Source organism: Narcine bancroftii, chromosome 6, assembly GCF_036971445.1.
Source record: "Narcine bancroftii isolate sNarBan1 chromosome 6, sNarBan1.hap1, whole genome shotgun sequence".
NCBI classification, from domain to species: Eukaryota; Metazoa; Chordata; class Chondrichthyes; order Torpediniformes; family Narcinidae; genus Narcine; species Narcine bancroftii.
In genome coordinates, this window is record NC_091474.1 from 153,600,584 (window position 1) to 153,620,323 (window position 19,740).

General features: G+C 40.8%; 1 protein-coding gene across 6 annotated transcripts in view; it reads left to right on the forward strand.

Annotated features, from left to right (window-relative positions):
• The window catches only part of atad2b (ATPase family AAA domain containing 2B), a 169,073-nt gene that overhangs the window by 86,832 nt on the left and 62,501 nt on the right, over nt 1-19,740 (forward strand). For all 6 annotated transcript variants that reach the window (XR_011340434.1, XM_069886403.1, XM_069886398.1 and 3 more), the window contains exons 8-13: nt 9,575-9,650; nt 9,919-10,020; nt 10,323-10,434; nt 12,742-12,857; nt 15,836-16,010; nt 16,114-16,202. Coding sequence is in view for 5 of the 6 variants with exons in the window: in XM_069886403.1 (XP_069742504.1) it covers nt 9,575-9,650; nt 9,919-10,020; nt 10,323-10,434; nt 12,742-12,857; nt 15,836-16,010; nt 16,114-16,202 (670 nt within the window). In the remaining variant the exon portion in view is untranslated. The remainder of the gene's footprint in view (nt 1-9,574; nt 9,651-9,918; nt 10,021-10,322; nt 10,435-12,741; nt 12,858-15,835; nt 16,011-16,113; nt 16,203-19,740) is intronic.

A 19,740-nucleotide genomic window follows, 5' to 3' on the forward strand; every position in this document is an offset into this window, starting at 1 on the left:
GTTTCCTCTGGGTGCTCCAGTTTCTTTCCACCCTTGAAAAGGTATAGGGGCTGTAGGCTAATTGGATGTATTTGTGCAGCATGGGCCGAAAGGACTTTTTACTGTGCTATATATCTAAATTATCAATTAAAATTAAGTTCAGAATGTTTTTTTTAATATTTGCATAACCTTTGTGAATATCAACCAACTGAAAAAAAAATTAAAGCTTAAAGCAGATGCGTGGACAAATTTATTTTGAGAAAAACTCCTATTAATTTTGAAGTGGAAAAAAGAATGTTTGCAGATGCTATAATTGTAGTTAATACACAAAAATATGGAGAAATTCAGTAGGTCCAGTAGTCTCCATTGGAGGCAAAGATACAGAAACAATGTTTTGAACTTGAAATCTTCAAGGTATGTGCAAAAAGTAGGTGAATAAAAGGCAAGGGAAGGAGAGAAAAAGGAGCAGGGGAGGGGTACAGGGCAACATCCAACTGGGAGAATGGGCCAAAAAATGGCAGATGGAGTTTAATGCAGACAAGTGTGAGGTGATGCATTTTGGAAGGGCAAACAAAGGTAGGTCATACACAGTAAATGGAAGGGCACTAAGAAGTGTGGAGGAGCAGATACATTGTTATCTGAAGGCGATGTCACAGGTGGACAGGGTTGTAAAGAAAGCCTTTGGCATCTTAGCCTTTTTAAATCAAAGTATTGAGTGTAGGAGTTGGGATGTTATGGTAAAGTTGTAAAAGACATTGATGAGGCCGAATTTGGAATATTATGTGCAGTTCTAGGTGCCTAACTATGGGAAGGATATCAATAAGATTGAAAAAGTGCAGAGAAGATTTACTAGGACATTGCTGGTATTTCAGGAGTTGAGTTACAGGGAAAGATTAAATAAGTTAGGACTTTATCCCTTGGAATTAAGGAGAATGAGGGTACATTTGATAGAGGTTTACAAGATTATGAGAGGTATAGATGGAGTGGATGCGAGTAGGCTTTTTCGATGGGTTGGGGGAAATAAATGAGAAAGATCATAGTTTTAAGCTGAAAGAGGAAAGGGTTAGGGGGAAATGTTAGAGGAAAGTTCTTCACTTAGACAGAGGTGGGAGTGTGGAATGAGCTGCCATCTGATGTGAATGCCAGCTCGATCTTGGGTTTTAAGAATAAATTGGATAGATGCATGGGTGGGAGTGGTCTAGAGGGTTATGGAATGGGAGCAGGTCAATGGGACTAGCAAAATAATGATTGGTACAGACTAAGAGGGCCAAATGACCTGTTTTCTGTGATGTAGCATTTGATGGTTCTATGGCCAGAGGATGGCAGGAGAGAAAACCTGAGAATTGATTGGGGGAGGGGGGGGGGTAGCTCTGAATGTAGAACTAGAGGAGACAGAGAGATAGGGAAAGAGAGAGAGAGAGAGAGAGACAGGAGGTGGGGAACTGGAGGAAAGGATACATAGGGAGAGGGAAAGAGTGAGATGGGAGGGTGTTGTGAGGGAGCTAACAGAAACTGGAGAAGTTTATGTTAAGGCCATCTGCTTGGTGGGTGCCCAGACAGAGTATGAGGTATTGTTCCTCCAATTTACAGGTGAGCTCAGTTTGGCGTTTATGAGACCACAGCATAGCAATGGGATGGGAAATTGAAATGGGTTGCCACTGGGAGATCCCATGATTACACCGGAGAGAATAAGGTGCTTAATAAAGCAATCTCACAGTCCACATCCAATCTCTCAGATGTAGAAGTGGCCACAATGGGAGCACCAGATGCAGTAGATGACCCCTGCAAGTTCATAAGAGCTGTTTGGGCCTATAAACAAGAAACTGCCCCAACGAACTATCTGTTACCACAACTTCCATTTTGTCCCTCCCTACATGTATCTGTATTGCCTCAAATGCCCTCAATCACCAACATCTTCCAGTTCCTTGAACTTGGTCACCTCATCTTCATCGTGAACATTGTGATTATGATGTCCTCGTATTGAGGATGGTGGAAATCTCTATACACCTCCATCCCCCATATCAAAAGTCTGAAAGCCCGTTGTTTCTTTCTCAACAACAGACCCAACCAGTCCCCCTCCACTACTGCCCTCTTCTGCCTGGCAGAACTTGTTCTTGCACTCATTAGTTTCTGCTTTAACTCATCCCACTTTCTCCAAGTCAAAGGAGTAGCCATGGGTTTCCACGTGGGGCTCAGGTATGCCTGCCTTTCTGCTGCCTCGTGCACCTATTATGACCTCATCAACTTTATCCAGTTTGCTGAGAACTTCCACCCCAAACTCAAATTCACTTGGTCCATCTCTAATAACACTTCTCTTTTTTGATCTCTCAGTCTCCATCTTGGGAGACGAACTCTGTACAGACAGACCCACCAACTTCCGCAGTTACTTCGATTAAATCTCTTCACATCCTGTCCCCTGTAAGAATTATTTTCCTTTCTCACAATTCCTTCATCTCTATTGCATCTGCTCTCAGGACCAGGTTTTCCATGCATTATCATCTGAGATGTCTTCCTTCAATAAATGTGGCTTCCCCTGTAATGCCATCAAATTGGTATTCACCTGCATATCCTTCATTTCCTGCACTTCTGCTCTCCGCTTCCAGATGCAACAAGGGCAGGATTCCCCTTGTCCTTTCCTAACATACCACCATTCTCTACATGCAACATAACATCCTCCGCAATTTCCGCCACATACAATGTGATTCCCCCCACCAGATACATCTCCTCCCCTTTCTGTTCCCTCCGTGATTCCCTTGTCCTCTCATCCCTTCCCACGAATTACCCCCTTAGTACCTCCCAGTTACTGCAGATAATGCTCTTCTTGTGTCCGTACCTCTTTAACTACCATTTGAGGCCCCAAACAATCCTTCCAAGTGAAACAACACTTCACATGTAAATCTGCTTGGGTCAGTTATTGTATCCAATGCTCCCGATGTGGCCTCCTCTACATTGGAGAGACTGGGCATACTGGGTAATACTTGAGTTTTATGGACCAATTTTTCATGTCAAATTTGAGGTGTTGACTTTTACACAGGTCATTCTTTTGACCGCTGTATGTACCTGTGTTGTTCAAGGTGTCGGGAGCTAGGATGGCTGGGACTGGGTGGCAAATCCGTAGTCAGGCTGCCAGTTCCTTGGATGATTGGGTGGTTGGGGCCTAGGAGAAAGTCTGTGGCCAGGACGTTGGAAACTGGTGGGCGGTCGGGGTGAGGGTCCATGGTTGGGGTGTCAGGTGTTCTGTTGGGTAGGTGGCCAGGGCGAAGATCCACGATCGGGGTACTGGGAGCTCAGATGGGCGAGCAGCCCAGGTGAGGATCCACTGTCAAGAGTTTCAGGAGCTCCAGTGGGCGGGCTACTGGAGGTGAGGATCTACTGGAGGTGAGGATCTACTGTCAGAACATCGGGAGCTCAGATGTGTGGGTAGCCGGTGCCTAGGAGCGAGTCTATGGCTGGATTGTTGGGAGCTCTGATGAGCAGGCGGCTGGGGCAAGGGCCTGTAGTTGGGGCATTGGGAGTTCTGGTGGGTGGGAGATCGGGGTGTCGGGAATTCAGATGGGTGATCACTTGGGGCCAAAAATAAGAGGGTCAACTTTTACACGGGACATTGAAAACTTGCAGTTTTTGGGCCATAAAAGGGGGAGAGGGGGTGTCAACTATTACACGGGATTCATTATTACGAGTATAAATGGTAGACTATGAGATCACTTTGTTGAGCACCTTCGGTTTGTCTGCTGTAATTGCAGGGATCTTCCTGTGGCAACCTATTTCAATTCCATGCCCAATTCCTATGCCAACATGTCTATCCATAGTCTCATGCACTGCCAAACATGTACCAACCATAAATTGGTTGAACAACACCTCATCTTCCATCTAGGCTCCCCCCAACCAGTTGGCAAAACATTGACTTCTTCGGGAGATCAGCTTTTTTACAAGCCCACCAATTACCTCGACTATACTTCCTCACACCCAGATCCCTTCAAAACTCTATTCCCTTCTCACAATTTCTCTGTCTCTGCCACATCTATTCCCAAAATGAGATCTTTCAGTCCAGACCATTTGAAATGTCCGCCTTCCACAAATGTGGCTTCACCTCCACCACCATCAACTCAGCCCTTACCCGCATCTCATCCATTTCCCGCTCATCTGTTCTGGCCCCTAGACGCAACAAACACCAGATTCCTCTTGTCCTTATCTACCATCCCACCAGCCTCTGCATCCAACACATAATTTTCTGGAATTTCCTGCACTTACAACAGGATCCCAATACCAGACACATCTTCCCCTCTCTGCCTTCCCTTTTTAATCTTTTTATTGGTTTTTATAAGAAATATAATTCAATGAAGAAAAGGGAACAAAACTGAAAATACAATATCGCATGTGTGTATGTATGTGTGTATAGATATAAATACAGAAGCATATTATGTATGCATTGGAAAGCTGGACAACATATCGATGACATCTGCCACTTAAAAAGTTCCATCATCACTGTCTTCAAAACATCTTAAATATCAGCTAGGAAGATAGAAGAACTAACGGCAGTGTGCTAAATGAAGCAAAAACAACAGGCATTGAAGTCTATGTCATTAAGAACAAACTAAGGTGGAGTGGTCAGTTGCTTGGATGGAAGATGGACGTCTGCTGAAACAAACCTAGCGCCTACTTAAAGAAGGCAATTGTAAAAGAGGTGGACAATAGAAGAGATTCAAAGATGTCTTAAAATCCAACATGAAGAAATGTAACATCGACATCAATAATGAGGAAACCAATGCAAAGGGCAGGGAAATGGCAAATGATCATCTGAGAAAGAAAAGAAACTTTCGAAGCCAACAGATGTGCAGAACTAGAAGAAAAGAAAAGTAAGTGGAAAGAGAGACAGCAACAACCAAAGCCTGATCTGTCATCTGGAACAACCTGTCCTGAATGTGGAAGAACTTTCAAAGCCAAGATTGGACTTGTAAGCCACCTGAGATCCCATAAATAGATCAAAGGAACAAGTCCATTATCCTCGACCTTGAGGATCAGCCACAACAATGTATTGAGATAAAACTGCAAACAGTATAAACTTGATCCCTCTCCACTGCAATGGCTGGAAAAAAATCAGAAGTATTAAATAAAAAACCCCACCTAACCTACTCTTAATTTTTTTTAAAAAAGAAAAGCTAACATGAAACAGCTCATCCAGAGGGTTACATATATTTTGTAGTTTTTTCTAATTTTTTTTCTAAACCTAGACAAGACATAATATGAGAAAACCATTGAAACAATAGACACACATGCCGAGAGCACTTCAGTTTATACAAATCTTTATTACAAATTCTAAAGCTGATATCAAACTACAATATGCAAGCCCTTCCCAATTATACTTATCAACGCCTGGACTGGTCCCAACTGCTGGTCCCCCGACCGGGATGTTGGCTGGACTCTAGAAGTTCTTCTTGCTGAGAGATGTTGCCACCTCTCAGAGAGTCTGAAACTTCAGCAGCAGGACCATGGCTTACATTACCCAAAAACTGCTTATCCTAGCACCTATTCCCAGCACAAAAAGAAAGATAAGCAAGCAAGCTAGCATGCCTTGGCTTCTATCGAATAACACAACTTTCAGCTTATCACTTTGAATACAATGGTTTATTTTGCGTCAAGGTTAGGTCTCTGCCTGAAAGACTGTGACCAAAACAAGCAGGAAGATTAAATGTTCTTGGTACACAGATGTCTTTTTGTCAGATAACTGCATCTCTGGGCCGCATGGTGGAATTTAGCTTATGTCTGCTGAGTCTCAAGCAGGTTACTGATTCTCAGCCTTGCAGGAACAAAAAACATGGTTTAAATCCTCCAATACAGAGGTCTAGTGTCTTTCCATTTGAATAGAATGGCTCTTCTAGCCAACAATGTAGAGAAGACCACAACCAGTTGAACAGGTACCGAAAAACTCCCTATGACTGGGTCAAAAAGAGCAGTTATTGGATTGGGTCGTAGCTCCACCTGGAGTATAGAAAAGATATTAAAAATATCTTTCTAATAGTTTTCTAAGGATGAACAAAACTAAAACACGTGTCAATGTAGCAATTTCAGATTTGCATCTGTCACAAATAGGGTTAATATTAGAAAAAAATACTCGGGCCACTTTATCTTTGGACATGTGAACACAATGCACCACTTTGAATTGGATTAATAAATGTCAGGAAGATATGTAAGATGTATTTACCAGTTTAAAAATCTTGTCTCATAGATTCTCAGATAAGGGACTTGTGAATTAAAAAAATCCAAAAAGTTAGATAGTGAATATTAGCAGCCCATTAATTTTTTCAATCTTTGTAAATGAAATTTACTAATTCTAGGGTTTTTTTTCTTCCAAATAACGGAAGAAACTTGAGTGAATATTATTAAAAACATATTTTGGGATGAAAACTGGATTTGCTTGAAATAAATATAAAAGCTTAGGAAATATTATCAATCTAACTGCATAAATACGACCTATTAAAGATAATGATAAAGGAGACCATCTAGAAAAAGACAATTTCATGTACTCGAACAGAGGAGAAAAATTGAGTTTATATAAATCTTTAAATCTTTTTGAAAGTTTAACCCCTGAGTATGTGAAATTATCTCTAACAATCTTTAATGGCACTTGAGTGTAGATAGGGACCTGCATATTAATTGGGCCCTCTCTGCCTTCCGTAGGGACTGCCCCCTCACTCCCCCGCAGCACCTTCTCCTGTGGCTGCAGGAGGTGCCAGACTTGTGCCCACACCTCCTCTCTCCCTAAACAGGCCTTTCAAATGAAGTAACACTTCACTTGCATATCAGCAGGAGTGATTTACTGCATCCAGTGCTCCCTGTGTGGGCTTATCTTTGTCAGAGAGATTGGAAGCAGACTGAGAGATTGATTAGCTAGGCACCTTCGTTCTGTCTGCATCAGTGACAGGGACCCACCCAGTAGCCAACCATTTCAGTTCAATGTCCCACACCCATACTCAGATGTCTGTCCATGGCCTCATGTACTATCCCACCAAGACCACTCATAAACAGGAGGAACAGCACCTGATTTTCCATCTGGGCACTGTCTAGCTGGATGACATTAGCATCAACCTCCGGTTTCTGATAACCTACTCTCCATTATCCTTCCCTTCCCCCTGTCTTCTTTCCCTCAGCTCTCCACCTCCTTCCCTCTCTATTCACCTAGCCATACCTCCTCCCCCTGCTTGCTGCGCTGCCTTCCCTCCCTTCTCCACCTATTACCTCCTGCCTTAGGGACCATGCTCCTCCCCCCTTGCATTTTGTTCAGATGCCTACCAACATTTTTCCATACCCTGATGAAGGGCTCAAGCCCAAGACATCAGTTATGTATCTTTATCTTTCCTCTATAAAGTGCATTGTTTGGTCTGCTGAGTTTCTCCAGCATATTGTGTTTTTACTTCAACCATGGTGACTGTAGACTTTTGTGTTTTACTATTGATTTCTTTAGTTTCTGTGACCCCCTCTTCCCATCTCCCTTTTTCCCTATCCTTTACTCCAGCTCCCCTCCCATGTCTGTCTGTCTCTCTCTCTCTCTCTCTCTCTCCCTTCTCATGTCCCTCAGTTTCCTTTCCTTCAGCTCTGCATTCACAGAGCTACTCTACATCCCCAGTCAATCCTCAAGTTTTCTTTCCTGCCCTCCTTTCTAGGTCCATTTATGGACTTCTTGGCTGCTGGTCTGTGCCTCTCCTACTGGTCCTCTTGCCTCCTTCCTCCACTTCTTATTCAGGTGCCTGTCTGCTTTTTGCTTTTGCATTTACAAAGGAGTCAGACCCACTGGTTATCTTCTTTGGCTTGGCTTCGCAGACGAAGATTTATGGAGGGGGTAAAAGTCCACGTCAGCTGCAGGCTCGTTTGTGGCTGACAAGTCCGATGCGGGACAGGCAGACACGGTTGCAGCGGCTGCAGGGGAAAATTGGTTGGTTGGGGTTGGGTGTTGGGTTTTTCCTCCTTTGCCTTTTGTCAGTGAGGTGGGCTCTGCGGTCTTCTTCAAAGGAGGTTGCTGCCCGCCAAACTGTGAGGCGCCAAGATGCACGGTTTGAGGCGATATCAGCCCACTGGCGGTGGTCAATGTGGCAGGCACCAAGAGATTTCTTTAGGCAGTCCTTTTACCTTTTCTTTGGTGTACCTCTGTCACGGTGGCCAGTGGAGAGCTCGCCATATAACACGATCTTGGGAAGGCGATGGTCCTCCATTCTGGAGTCGTGACCCATCCAGTGCAGCTGGATCTTCAGCAGCGTGGACTCGATGCTGTCGACCTCTGCCATCTCGAGTACTTCGACGTTAGGGATGAAAGCGCTCCAATGGATGTTGAGGATGGAGCGGAGACAACGCTGGTGGAAGCGTTCTAGGAGCCGTAGGTGATGCCGGTAGAGGACCCATGATTCGGAGCCGAACAGGAGTGTGGGTATGACAACGGCTCTGTATACGCTTATCTTTGTGAGGTTTTTCAGTTGGTTGTTTTTCCAGACTCTTTTGTGTAGTCTTCCAAAGGCGCTATTTGCCTTGGCGAGTCTGTTGTCTATCTCATTGTCGATCCTTGCATCTGATGAAATGGTGCAGCCGAGATAGGTAAACTGTTAGACCGTTTTGAGTTTTGTGTGCCCGATGGAGATGTGGGGGGGCTGGTAGTCATGGTGGGGAGCTGGCTGATGGAGGACCTCAGTTTTCTTCAGGCTGACTTCCAGGCCAAACATTTTGGCAGTTTCCGCAAAGCAGGACGTCAAGCGCTGAAGAGCTGGCTCTGAATGGGCAACTAAAGCGGCATCGTCTGCAAAGAGTTGTTCACGGACAAGTTTCTCTTGTGTCTTGGTGTGAGCTTGCAGGCGCCTCAGATTGAAGAGACTGCCATCCGTGCGGTACCGGATGTAAACAGCGTCTTCATTGTTGGGGTCTTTCATGGCTTGGTTCAGCATCATGCTGAAGAAGATTGAAAAGAGGGTTGGTGCGAGAACACAGCCTTGCTTCACGCCATTGTTAATGGAGAAGGGTTCAGAGAGCTCATTGCTGTATCTGACCCGACCTTGTTGGTTTTCGTGCAGTTGGATAATCATGTTGAGGAACTTTGGGGGACATCCGATGCGCTCTAGTATTTGCCAAAGCCCTTTCCTGCTCACGGTGTCGAAGGCTTTGGTGAGGTCAACAAAGGTGATGTAGAGTCCTTTGTTTTGTTCTCTGCACTTTTCTTGGAGCTGTCTGAGGGCAAAGACCATGTCAGTAGTTCCTCTGTTTGCGCGAAAGCCGCACTGTGATTCTGGGAGAATATTCTCGGCGACACTAGGTATTATTCTATTTAGTAGAATCCTAGCGAAGATTTTGCCTGCAATGGAGAGCAACGTGATTCCCCTGTAGTTTGAGCAGTCTGATTTCTCGCCTTTGTTTGACCCCACTGGTTATATGTTAGTTATATATCTGCTTCCTATGGATGCTGCAGAACCTGCTGAGTTTCTTCAGCACTTTTGTGTATTTACTATTAATTTTATCTAAGCACACTTCATGACCTTCTTCAAATGTTTGTTTTGATCTGGTAGGCATGTTTTGAGCTAATGGTTGCTTAAATGTAGGAATTGGTGTTTTTCTTTAGAGCCTGTTCATCGAAGACAAAGACAAAGCACACTCTTTGATACCCTCAGATCTCCTGCAAGAAGAAGCCACATCAGGTAAAAATATTAATATTTTATAATATTTCATGCATTCAAAATTTTGCATTTTTAACAATTGAATCTGTTAGTTTAAGATTTTAAGGAAAGTGGGTGTGAGGAGGGCTGACAATTCTTTTTTACCTTTGTATTTAGCAACATAACAGATGAGTAGGAATGTTTTCAGGGGTTTTGTGAAAATGATAGGTAGTCAACCCTCAAATCTCACTACAATCTGTTTTTCTCAAATGAAAATGCAAATTTATTTCTTGCTTTTTCTTTTTAAAAGAAGAAAGAAACATGCAATCCATAGCAGTGACACCACCTCATCATCTGATGAAGAGCGTTTTGAAAGAAGAAAGTCCAAGAGCATGGCTAGAGCTAGAAACAGGTGATATATAACAATGAACCACTTTCTGTGTTGCATTTATATGAAAAAAAAATAGATACAGCAGGATGGATAATTTATTCAATGAAAACGATACACTGATTGTACACTAATTCTTCCTCCTGAGGTTTGGCCAAAACCAAGAGTTGTATCTCTGTGCTAATTTGATGGTGTTTGAAGTCATTGTTTAATATACAAAAAGACAAAATGTTCATTCTGTACACGATTTTAATGTGAAGTAAAACTTGAAAAGTTCCAGAAGAATTTGAAAGTTTGCAGAAAATTTTAATATGTTTATTGTACAGGTGTCTTCCAATGAACATAAGAACGGAAGATTTAACCAGTGAAATTCTGAGGGAACGTGTGAAAGTTGGTGCCAGTCTGGCTGATGTAGATCCAATGCACTTAGATGCATCAGTAAGTTTCTGTTTTTACTTTAAAAAGTGCAAATAATTAGACAATAGATTTTTTTCAATTTAATGTCAACAATGTGATTTAATTATTTTATGCATTGAGCTAAAGTAATTAAATCATATTGATGACATTTAATTGTTTCAAAGGCTTCAAAATTGTGTTGGTCATCATAGAACAGTACAAAACCACTATAGACTACTGGTAAGTTCCAATCATTAATTGCCAACAGCTGCTCAGTTCTACAGCTTTTTCTTTAGGATTTTGTGCACTTGTTCCTATTTTTTAACCTGGAGAGCCCATTTAACATTTATACCACCTCTTCCCAGATATTCTCATTCAAGTTTAAGTCTGTGTCTCAGGATTCTGGAATTTCTCATTGGTTCTGAAATATTGCAAACACTCAATTTATTTATTAAATTAATCACAAATAATTATTTCTTTGGCTACTTATGGATAACTGATGAACTGCTCATACAATCCCTCTGAGACTGTTATTTATTTGTGTTTTTTAATTTTTATATATGTACTGGATTATAAATTGCTTGTAAATATGTGTGCCATGTTTTTTTTTAACACTGAGGACTGAAAAACACTGTTTTGTCCAGTTTTAGTTATACAATTGCATGATAACAATAAACTTGAGCTTCTCAGAAAGGAATTCCAGATTTTTAAAACCATCATCAAAATATTAATTTGGACTTCAGTGTAGCTGCTTTTATTTTACAGCCTTTGTACTTTCCAAGTCTGAACAGTGTTGATTGCGCTCAGCAATCAGAACTGTGTGTATATCTGTTGAGGCAGTCTGTTTCAGATGCGTTTTGTCAGATTAAAAAAGTTTCACTTCAATAAAAGTGAAACCTAAATACAAGTTGTTGTTATCTCTCTAGCTATACTTGTGGTTTTTTTTGTATTGGCCTACTCCTGTTTTTTACATTAATTGAATTATTGCTTTTTTCACTCTGGCTAGGTGAGATACAAATCAGAGGACATGAGTTAAAGGTGAAAAGGGAAAAGTTTAAAGGGAACATTAGAGGCAGCTAGACACAGAGTATGGAAGTAGTGAATGTGGGCTCAATTTTAATGTTTAAGAAAATTTGCACAGCTACATGGATCAGAGCAGTATGAAGGGATATGCACTGGGTGCAGGTCAGTGGAACGAGGCAGAATAATAGTTTGGCACAGACTAGAGCTGTTTCTGTGTTGGAATATTCTATGTGCCTTCAGGTTTCTCTTCGATATTGTATCCGTTGGCCTCAAATTAGATCATTTCTATTTCTTGTCTACATTCTCTTCCTTGAACTCATTGTCTTGCAGTTGTTTGCATTTAAATGCTGTTTGTCACTCATTAGTCATCTCGATCTTTTTAGAGCCATGCGTTTGTTTTGCTGCTGCTCCACTTAAAATTGATGAAATTAGTTTTGTTTCTATCCACAGCCATGGATTATTTACTTTGTAAACAGCAATTTTTCCTCACAGCTAGTAATTATCCTTGATGCATTCACAAGACTTTTTCAGTTAAACCACAAATTGTGTCCTGTCCTATTGAGAGTTGGTCAGCCACCCTTGTACCAGAAATCTATAATTGGTCAAACTATTTGCATAATTAATTGTCTTTGATTTATGTGTCTATTTGTTGATTTTGATTAACATACAGCTCCATCTATAACCTTTGTATTTGCATCTGCTATAATATTTCATATACAACCCCGATTATCCAAAGTGGTCGGGACCGGGCCCATTTCAGATAAACGTTTTTTTCTGAGAACTGGTCATTTTAAAAAAAACAGAGCCCAGTAGCAATAGTAAATCACTTTTAACAGTGTTTAAACAACAACAAACAACAAGGGAAGGCTTTGAAGAATTAAATAAAGTTTAATTCTCACCAAAAAAGTTCTGGCCACCGCCAATCACCGACACTTCCCCACCGAGGCTCTGCTTGTGCCGGGAGCCGAGGGTCCCACTCCGGCCTGGGAGCCATTTGCGGGAGCCATTTGCGGGGTCCTGAGGTCCGCTGCTGCCGTTGATGGGGATCCGAGGTAGCGCAGGGAACCCGAAGTCTGCTGTTGTGTTGCTGGCACCGGGAGCCTGAGGTCCACTTCTGCCGCCATCCTTCCTGGTCAGTTCAGCTCCGAAAAATTTTCGGATAAATGAGAATTTCAGATTTTGGAGAATCAGATTTTGGATAATCGGAGTTGACCTGTACAAAAAGCCAGCAACTTTTACATCATAACCAAATTTATTTTCTACTTTTATTAAGTTGTAAATCAATCTTGTGACAACGTATTTAATTTTTATGACATGTTTCATTAGGTGCGGTTTGATAGTGTCGGTGGGCTAAGCCAGCATATTCAAGCTCTTAAAGAAATGGTTGTTTTTCCTCTACTCTATCCTGAAGTATTTGAACGATTCAAGATTCAACCACCAAGGTAGTGTTTTAAATGTTAGAAATTTGATGAGTTGGCCTTTCCATAATCTGAGGTTGATAATGAAGAAGAATTCACATTCAACCAACTATCTTGGGCCTATCCAGGAAAGGATTGTGCAATCATTTTTAATATCCATGACCACAATATGTTTGCGCTACTTCCAGTTTAGCATGTTGCATTTGATGGCCTCTACATTGAAGAAACCAAGCACAGATCAGGTGACTGGTTTGCAGAACACTTCCATTCATTATGCTTTCATTAGCCTGCAATTTTAATTCATCCCTTTCTGAATCCTCTTTGGCTTCCATTGCTGTTCCAATTAAACCCATTATGGGCTCATGTCATCTTGGGACATTGTAACCCTTGGTGCTAGGTGTTGAATTTAACAATTTCCGATAATCAGCCTTTTCTGATTCCGTTATAAGAGACTGGTTCAGTTCCATATTAACTTTCCATTAGAGTATCCTGTGAAGTTGACTTCTTGTGTTTGTCAATATGTTGTGCAACATGGAGGCTGCTGGATTCAGACAAATGAAGATAAGAAATCTGCAGATCTGGGGTTCTAGTGCAATACACAAGTAGAGGACTCCTGAAGAAGGACTCAGGTCCGAAATATCACTAAAAATTTATTGTATTAGGTTAAGTAAATATTCATTTAAAACAAACTAATCAAAAATTCTTATTCTCCTCAGATTGGTAAGATATTAATAGATGTCAGCTTTCTTTTAGTACCTTAATGTTTAGCAATTTTTTTTTCCAGTCTGTGTTTGCTTTGATATGATTGACTGGATGTTGTCTATGGTGTTTGGATTTTGATTCCGATTCAGACTTTTAAGGTATAATGTATGTTCAAACAGAAGTGTTTTAGTTGACAATACACATACCAGAACATGAAAGTAGGACTAATTCAAATGCTGTTTGTGTTATCAGTTTTCCTGGTGATTATATAAAGGAGATCTGACTGCTTTTGTTAACATTAATATCAGAAATACATTGCATTTGTATATTTTTAATTGTGAAAAAGGCTTCACAAAGGACCTCACAAAATCGCATTCAAAAAATTACAAAGTTCACATTTCATATTCCAAAGTTCATTTGAAATAATGTTAGTATCTTTTTATATTTATTTACTTAGTGCATATTTGTTTTCTCATTGGAATTGAAATATCATATTTTTATAGGTAAAGTAATTGTTTAAAATAATAATTTATATTTTAAATTAAAAGGGATTTATTTATTTTCTTGTTGGAAGCCATATCTACAATATAACTCAGATTATCCAAAATCGAATTCTCTGAAATCCTAATTTATCCAAAATCTTTTTGGACCCGAACTGACTGCAGGCATTGGGCTCCCGGTGCCAGCAGCAGTGGACCTCAGGCTCCTGGCTCTGGCAGCAGCTACCTTGAGCTCCCGGGCAGGAGCGGGACCCTCAGGCTCTCAGCTCGAGCAAGGCCTCAGAGGGGAAGTGTCGGTGATCGTCTGTGGCAAGCATTTTGTTTTGTGAAAATTAAACATTATTTTAATGTTTAAAAAAAACCTTACCTTGTTGTTTGTTGTTTAATCACTGTTACAAGTGATTTGCTGTTGCTTCTTGCCTGTTTTAAAAATAAAAGACCGGTTCTCCGAAAAAACCATTTATCCGAAATGGGCCCAGTCCCAACCATTTTGGATAATCGAAGTTGTACTGTATTTGTGTGAAATGGTCTGTCCTGGTATGTTTGTTAATCCTTCCAAATGTGATATTTGCTGTGTATATTAAAGTTTGCTTTTAAAGTGATAGAAATATAATTACAGTAAAACTCCGATTATCCAAAATGGTCAGTACTCGAGGCCTATGTCGGATAAACGTTTTTACAGACAACTGGTCATTTTTTAAAAACCAGCCCAGTAGCAACAGCAAATCACTTGGATCAATGTTAAAACAACAACTGAAGGTTTTTTAAGCATTCAAATAATATTTAATTCTCACCAAAAAAATGGTGACTGCAACCCCGTCACTGATAACTGAGACATCCCACCACTGCTGGCAATCCCCGACTCATACCCACCACTGCCACTGATCCCCAGGGAGGCTTCCCCAGCCAGTGGAACACTCACTGGCGAGTCGGCAGGCTCCTATCTCCCCAGTCACTGGAGCTCTTGATGCTCGAGTCCCTGATGCCTGAGTCCCAACTCCAAATCCTCCCCTAGGGTTACCGCACATCCAATGTGCTTGTTTGGTAGTAGGCCGAGGGAAGGGTTTGGAGTCAGCGTTGGGAGCTTCGGTGTGCTGAGGAGGGAAGGAAGGGTATAGGAGGGGTGGGCACGCCACTGAGCCTGATGTCCCACTCCTGCCCGGTAGGCTGCTCTTCTTGATGATGCCGGGACAAGGGATTCTTAAAACCTCTTGTGTCTGGGAGACAGTGGCGCACAGTTTGAGAGGGAGAGTTGGAGAGAAAAGTCAATAGGAGAAGGTAAAGAAGAAATGGAAAAAGAGGGGGGAGAGAGTTACTTGAAACTAGGACAATCGTCATTCTAATTTCATGTCAAATGAATTTTTTTTCAACCTGTGAGGTCAGTTTGGCTCTGAAAAAATTTGGGTAACTGAGGATTTCTGATTTGTTTTGGATATCTTCATTTATCTGAAATTTTTTAAAAATTTGAAATAATTGAGGATTTTGGAGAATCATATTTCAGATAATTGGATTTGTAATGTATTAAGTCGCATGTTGACTTTAGTTCAACAATTGCACTTTCAGACCATGATAAAATGTTCTGAAATTGAAACCGACCTTGTAGACTCAGATATATCATTTGGAGATTCTGCATTATCTTTGCGATTTAACATTAATTTTAGGCTTACTTGACTTGTTCACAATTGCAATACTGCAGAGCTTGACAAGAGGAGGACTAGGAAATGTTTACACTTGCACAAATAATTAAAACATATGTAAATTATGTCAGTTTATAAATTTCATTCTTGTTGAATGATATAGGGGTTGTTTATTCTATGGACCTCCTGGAACTGGCAAAACCTTGGTAGCTAGAGCCCTGGCGAATGAATGCAGCATAGGAGACAAGAAGGTTTCGTTCTTTATGCGGAAAGGTGCAGATTGTCTTAGCAAGTGGGTAGGAGAGTCTGAACGCCAACTCAGGCTATTGTTTGATCAGGTAAATAAAAATCGTGGCAACATGTTTCCCATTATTACTGAATGCACAATTCTTATTCTTAAATATAATTTGTAGGTATAATTCAAAATTTGTTCTTTTGCAGGCTTACTTAATGCGACCGTCCATAATTTTTTTTGATGAAATTGATGGTCTGGCACCAGTTCGTTCAAGTAGACAAGATCAAATTCACAGGTAAGGAATTATGAATTCCGCTGAAGCAACTTATACACAGGCCTTAAACATTGAGTATTTTTTAAAGCAACTTTGGGGAGGTGGCAAGAATTTGCTAGTCTTAATTTATGTGTGAACTGTTTCACAATGCATTTACAATATTGCTGCATTGGATAAAACAGAAAAACCATTATACTTTTTCCTCAGTGCTTTACAGTATTGAATTTTTAGCTGTTTCATCCTGAGCCAGCTTGAAATGTAAATATTAAATTAATGAAATCCTTACCTAAATTCCATCTATACCTGAAAATGAAGAATGTGAATTTGAAACAATTTGTACCAGAATCAGTAGTGATCTGGTTTTCTGTTTTGATTGGAAATGAATCCAATCCAGATAAGTGTGAGATGATGAATTTTTGAAATGTCAAACTTGAAGGCAGAGTATCTTTCTTTGGCTTGGCTTCGCGGATGAAGATTTATGGAGGGGTATGTCCACGTCTGCCACAGGCTCGTTGGTGACTGACAAGTCCGATGCGGGACAGGCAGGCACGGTTGCAGCGGTTATAAGGGAAAATTGGTTGGTTGGGGTTGGGTGTTGGGTTTTTCCTCCTTTGTCTTTTGTCAGTGAGGTGGGCTCTGCGGTTTTCTTCAAAGGAGGTTGCTGCCCGCCGAACTGTGAGGCACCAAGATGCATGGTTGGAGGCGATATCAGCCCACTGGCAGTGGTCAATGTGGCAGGCACCAAGAGATTTCTCTAAGCAGTCCTTGTACTTCTTCTTTGGTGCACCTCCGTCTCGGTGGCCAGTGGATAGCTCGCCATTTAACACAATCTTGGGAAGGCGATGATCCTCCATTCTGGAGACGTGACCTACCCAGCGCAGTTGGGTCTTCAGCAGCATGGATTCGATGCTTGCGGACTCTGCCAGCTCGAGTACTTTGATGTTGGTGATGAAGTCATTCCAATGAATGTTGAGGATGGAGCGGAGACAGCGCTGATGGAAACCGTAGGTGATGGCCGGTAGAGGACCCATGATTCGGAGCTGAACAGGAGTGTGGGTATGACAATGGCTCTGTACAAGCTGATCTTTGTGTGTTTCTTCAGGTGGTTGTTTTTCCAGACTCTTTTGTGTAGTCTTCCAAAGGTGCTATTTGCCTTGGCGAGTGTTGTCTATCTCTTTGTCTATCCTTGCATCAGATGAAATGGTACAGCCGAGGTAGGTAAACTGGCAGAGTATATGGTAGGATATTTAACAGTGTGAAACCTTGGAGTCCAAATCCATAGATCTCTTAAGGTTGCCGTGCAGGTTGGTAGGGTAGTTAAGAAGGCCTATCGTGTCCTGGCTTTTGTTAGTCAGGGAATTGAGTTCAGTAGTCATGAGGTAATGTTGAGGCTCCATAAATCTCTGGTGAGAACACACATAGAATATTGAGTTCAGTTCTTGTCACCTCATTACAGGAAGGATGTGGAAGCTATGGAGAAGGTGCAGAAGAGATTTACCAGGATATTGCCTGGATTGTAAAATATGTCTGATGAGGCAAGGTCAGCAGAGCTAGAATTTTTCTCTTTGGAGCAAAGAAGAATAAGAGGTGACAATAGAGGTTGACAAGATTATATAAGGTAGATAGCCAGCACCTTTTCCCCAGGGCGAGAGTAGCAAACATCAAAGGGCATTTGTACAAAGTGAAGGGAAGGAAGATCAGGTGAGACATTAAGATGTGTTTTTTTTTGGATAGAGAGTTGTGGGTGCCTGGAATACATTGCCAAGGGTGGTGGTGGAAGGTGGAACAATAGGGGCATTTAAGAGACTTTCAAACAGGCACATGGATGAAAGAAAAATAAGGGTTATGAGAAAGGGACTGTTTAGTTTTTATACCCTGAAAATACCATATCTTTAAATACCTATTAAACATTGAAAAATGAATAAGCTGATTTTGATATAATGGAGTTTGAATTGATAATTTATCCTTTGTTCCTATAACCTAATTTCTTTTAACCCATATATTTAACAAATGTTTTAATACTGGCATATCATATCCCTGCAATAAATTCAAATTACACTTAGATAAAAACTGATGAACATCAAATTCAGAAATACAAGCTTAGCCCACTAGGAGGCTGATTAATATCCATAATTTTACTAATAAACTTCATCTGTGCAGCTTCGTAGTAATTTTGAAAGTGAGGTAACTGAAATCCACCTAATGTATATTTCCATGTCAATTTCTGTAAAGCTACTCGAGCAAATTTTCCCTTCCATAAAAATTTCCTCACCACCTTATTCAAATCCTGAAAAAAAACCCTTTGAAAGTAAACAAGGTATTGACTGAAATAAATATTGAATACGAGGAAAAATATTCCTTTTAATACAATTCACTTGACCTATTAATGTTAATGGAAATCCTTCCATTTAATCAAATCCATTTTAATCTTTTTCAATAAGGGTACATAATTATCAATCTTTATACAAGTTAAATTTGCATTCACAGTTACCCCATAATATTTAATTTTATCAGACCATCTTAATTTTATAATATTTTTACACTCTTTATAATCCCCTTCCAAAATTGGCAATATCTCACTCTTATCCCAATTCAAGGTAAGGTGAATTACAATGGAGTTGAGGAAGAACTTTTTCACCCAGAGGGTTGTGGATTTGTGAAATGTTTTACCTCAGAAAGCAGTGGAGGCCAATTCTCTGGATTCTTTCAAGAAAGAATTAGATAGAGCTCTTAAAGATAAGAGAGTCAAGGGATATGGGAAGAAGGCAGGAACGGGATATTGATTGTGGATGATCAGCCACGATCACAGTGAATGGCAGTGCTGACTCTAAGGGCTGAGTAACCTACTCCTGTACCTATTTTCTATTGTCATATTTGATTCCGTTGAACCTTTTACAAATTGATTTTTGTAGTGCACGTTTTTGTTCATCTTTTATATCAACTATGATTAAAAATGGTGCTGCTTCATTAAGATAATATCATATTTAGAGGTATAGCACAGTAACAGGTCCTTCCAGCCCACAAGCTCTTGCTGCCCAATTACACCCATGTGACCAATTAACCTAGTGACCATGTATGTATTTGTAACAAGAGAGGAAACAGGAGCACCCAGAGGAATCCCATGTGGTCACGAGAAGAACATACAAAACTCTCTATGGACAGCTCTGGATTTGAAACCAGGTCACTGGCACTGTTATAGTATTGTGCTAACCACTACATTTTTATATTTACGTTATTATTACAGATTTTTTCCAATGAAAACACATGAATCTCTTAAATATTCAGGTATCTCTCATATTCAGCATCAATCCAAGAATGCTGAATTTAACTATTCAACCAAATTTTCTGATTGTTTTTCCTGTTTAGATTAGAAGATGGGGAAGCACAGTGCCTCTTAGTGCCAGTGACTCCGGTTCAGTCTGACCTTGGGAGTTATCTATGTGGAGCTTGTATTTTTGCACATTGACCACATTGGTTTCCTCCAATTTCCCAAAGATTTGCGGGTTGTAGGTTAATGACAGTTGTTGTGAGAGATCATATCTGGGCTGAGTCAGTGGGA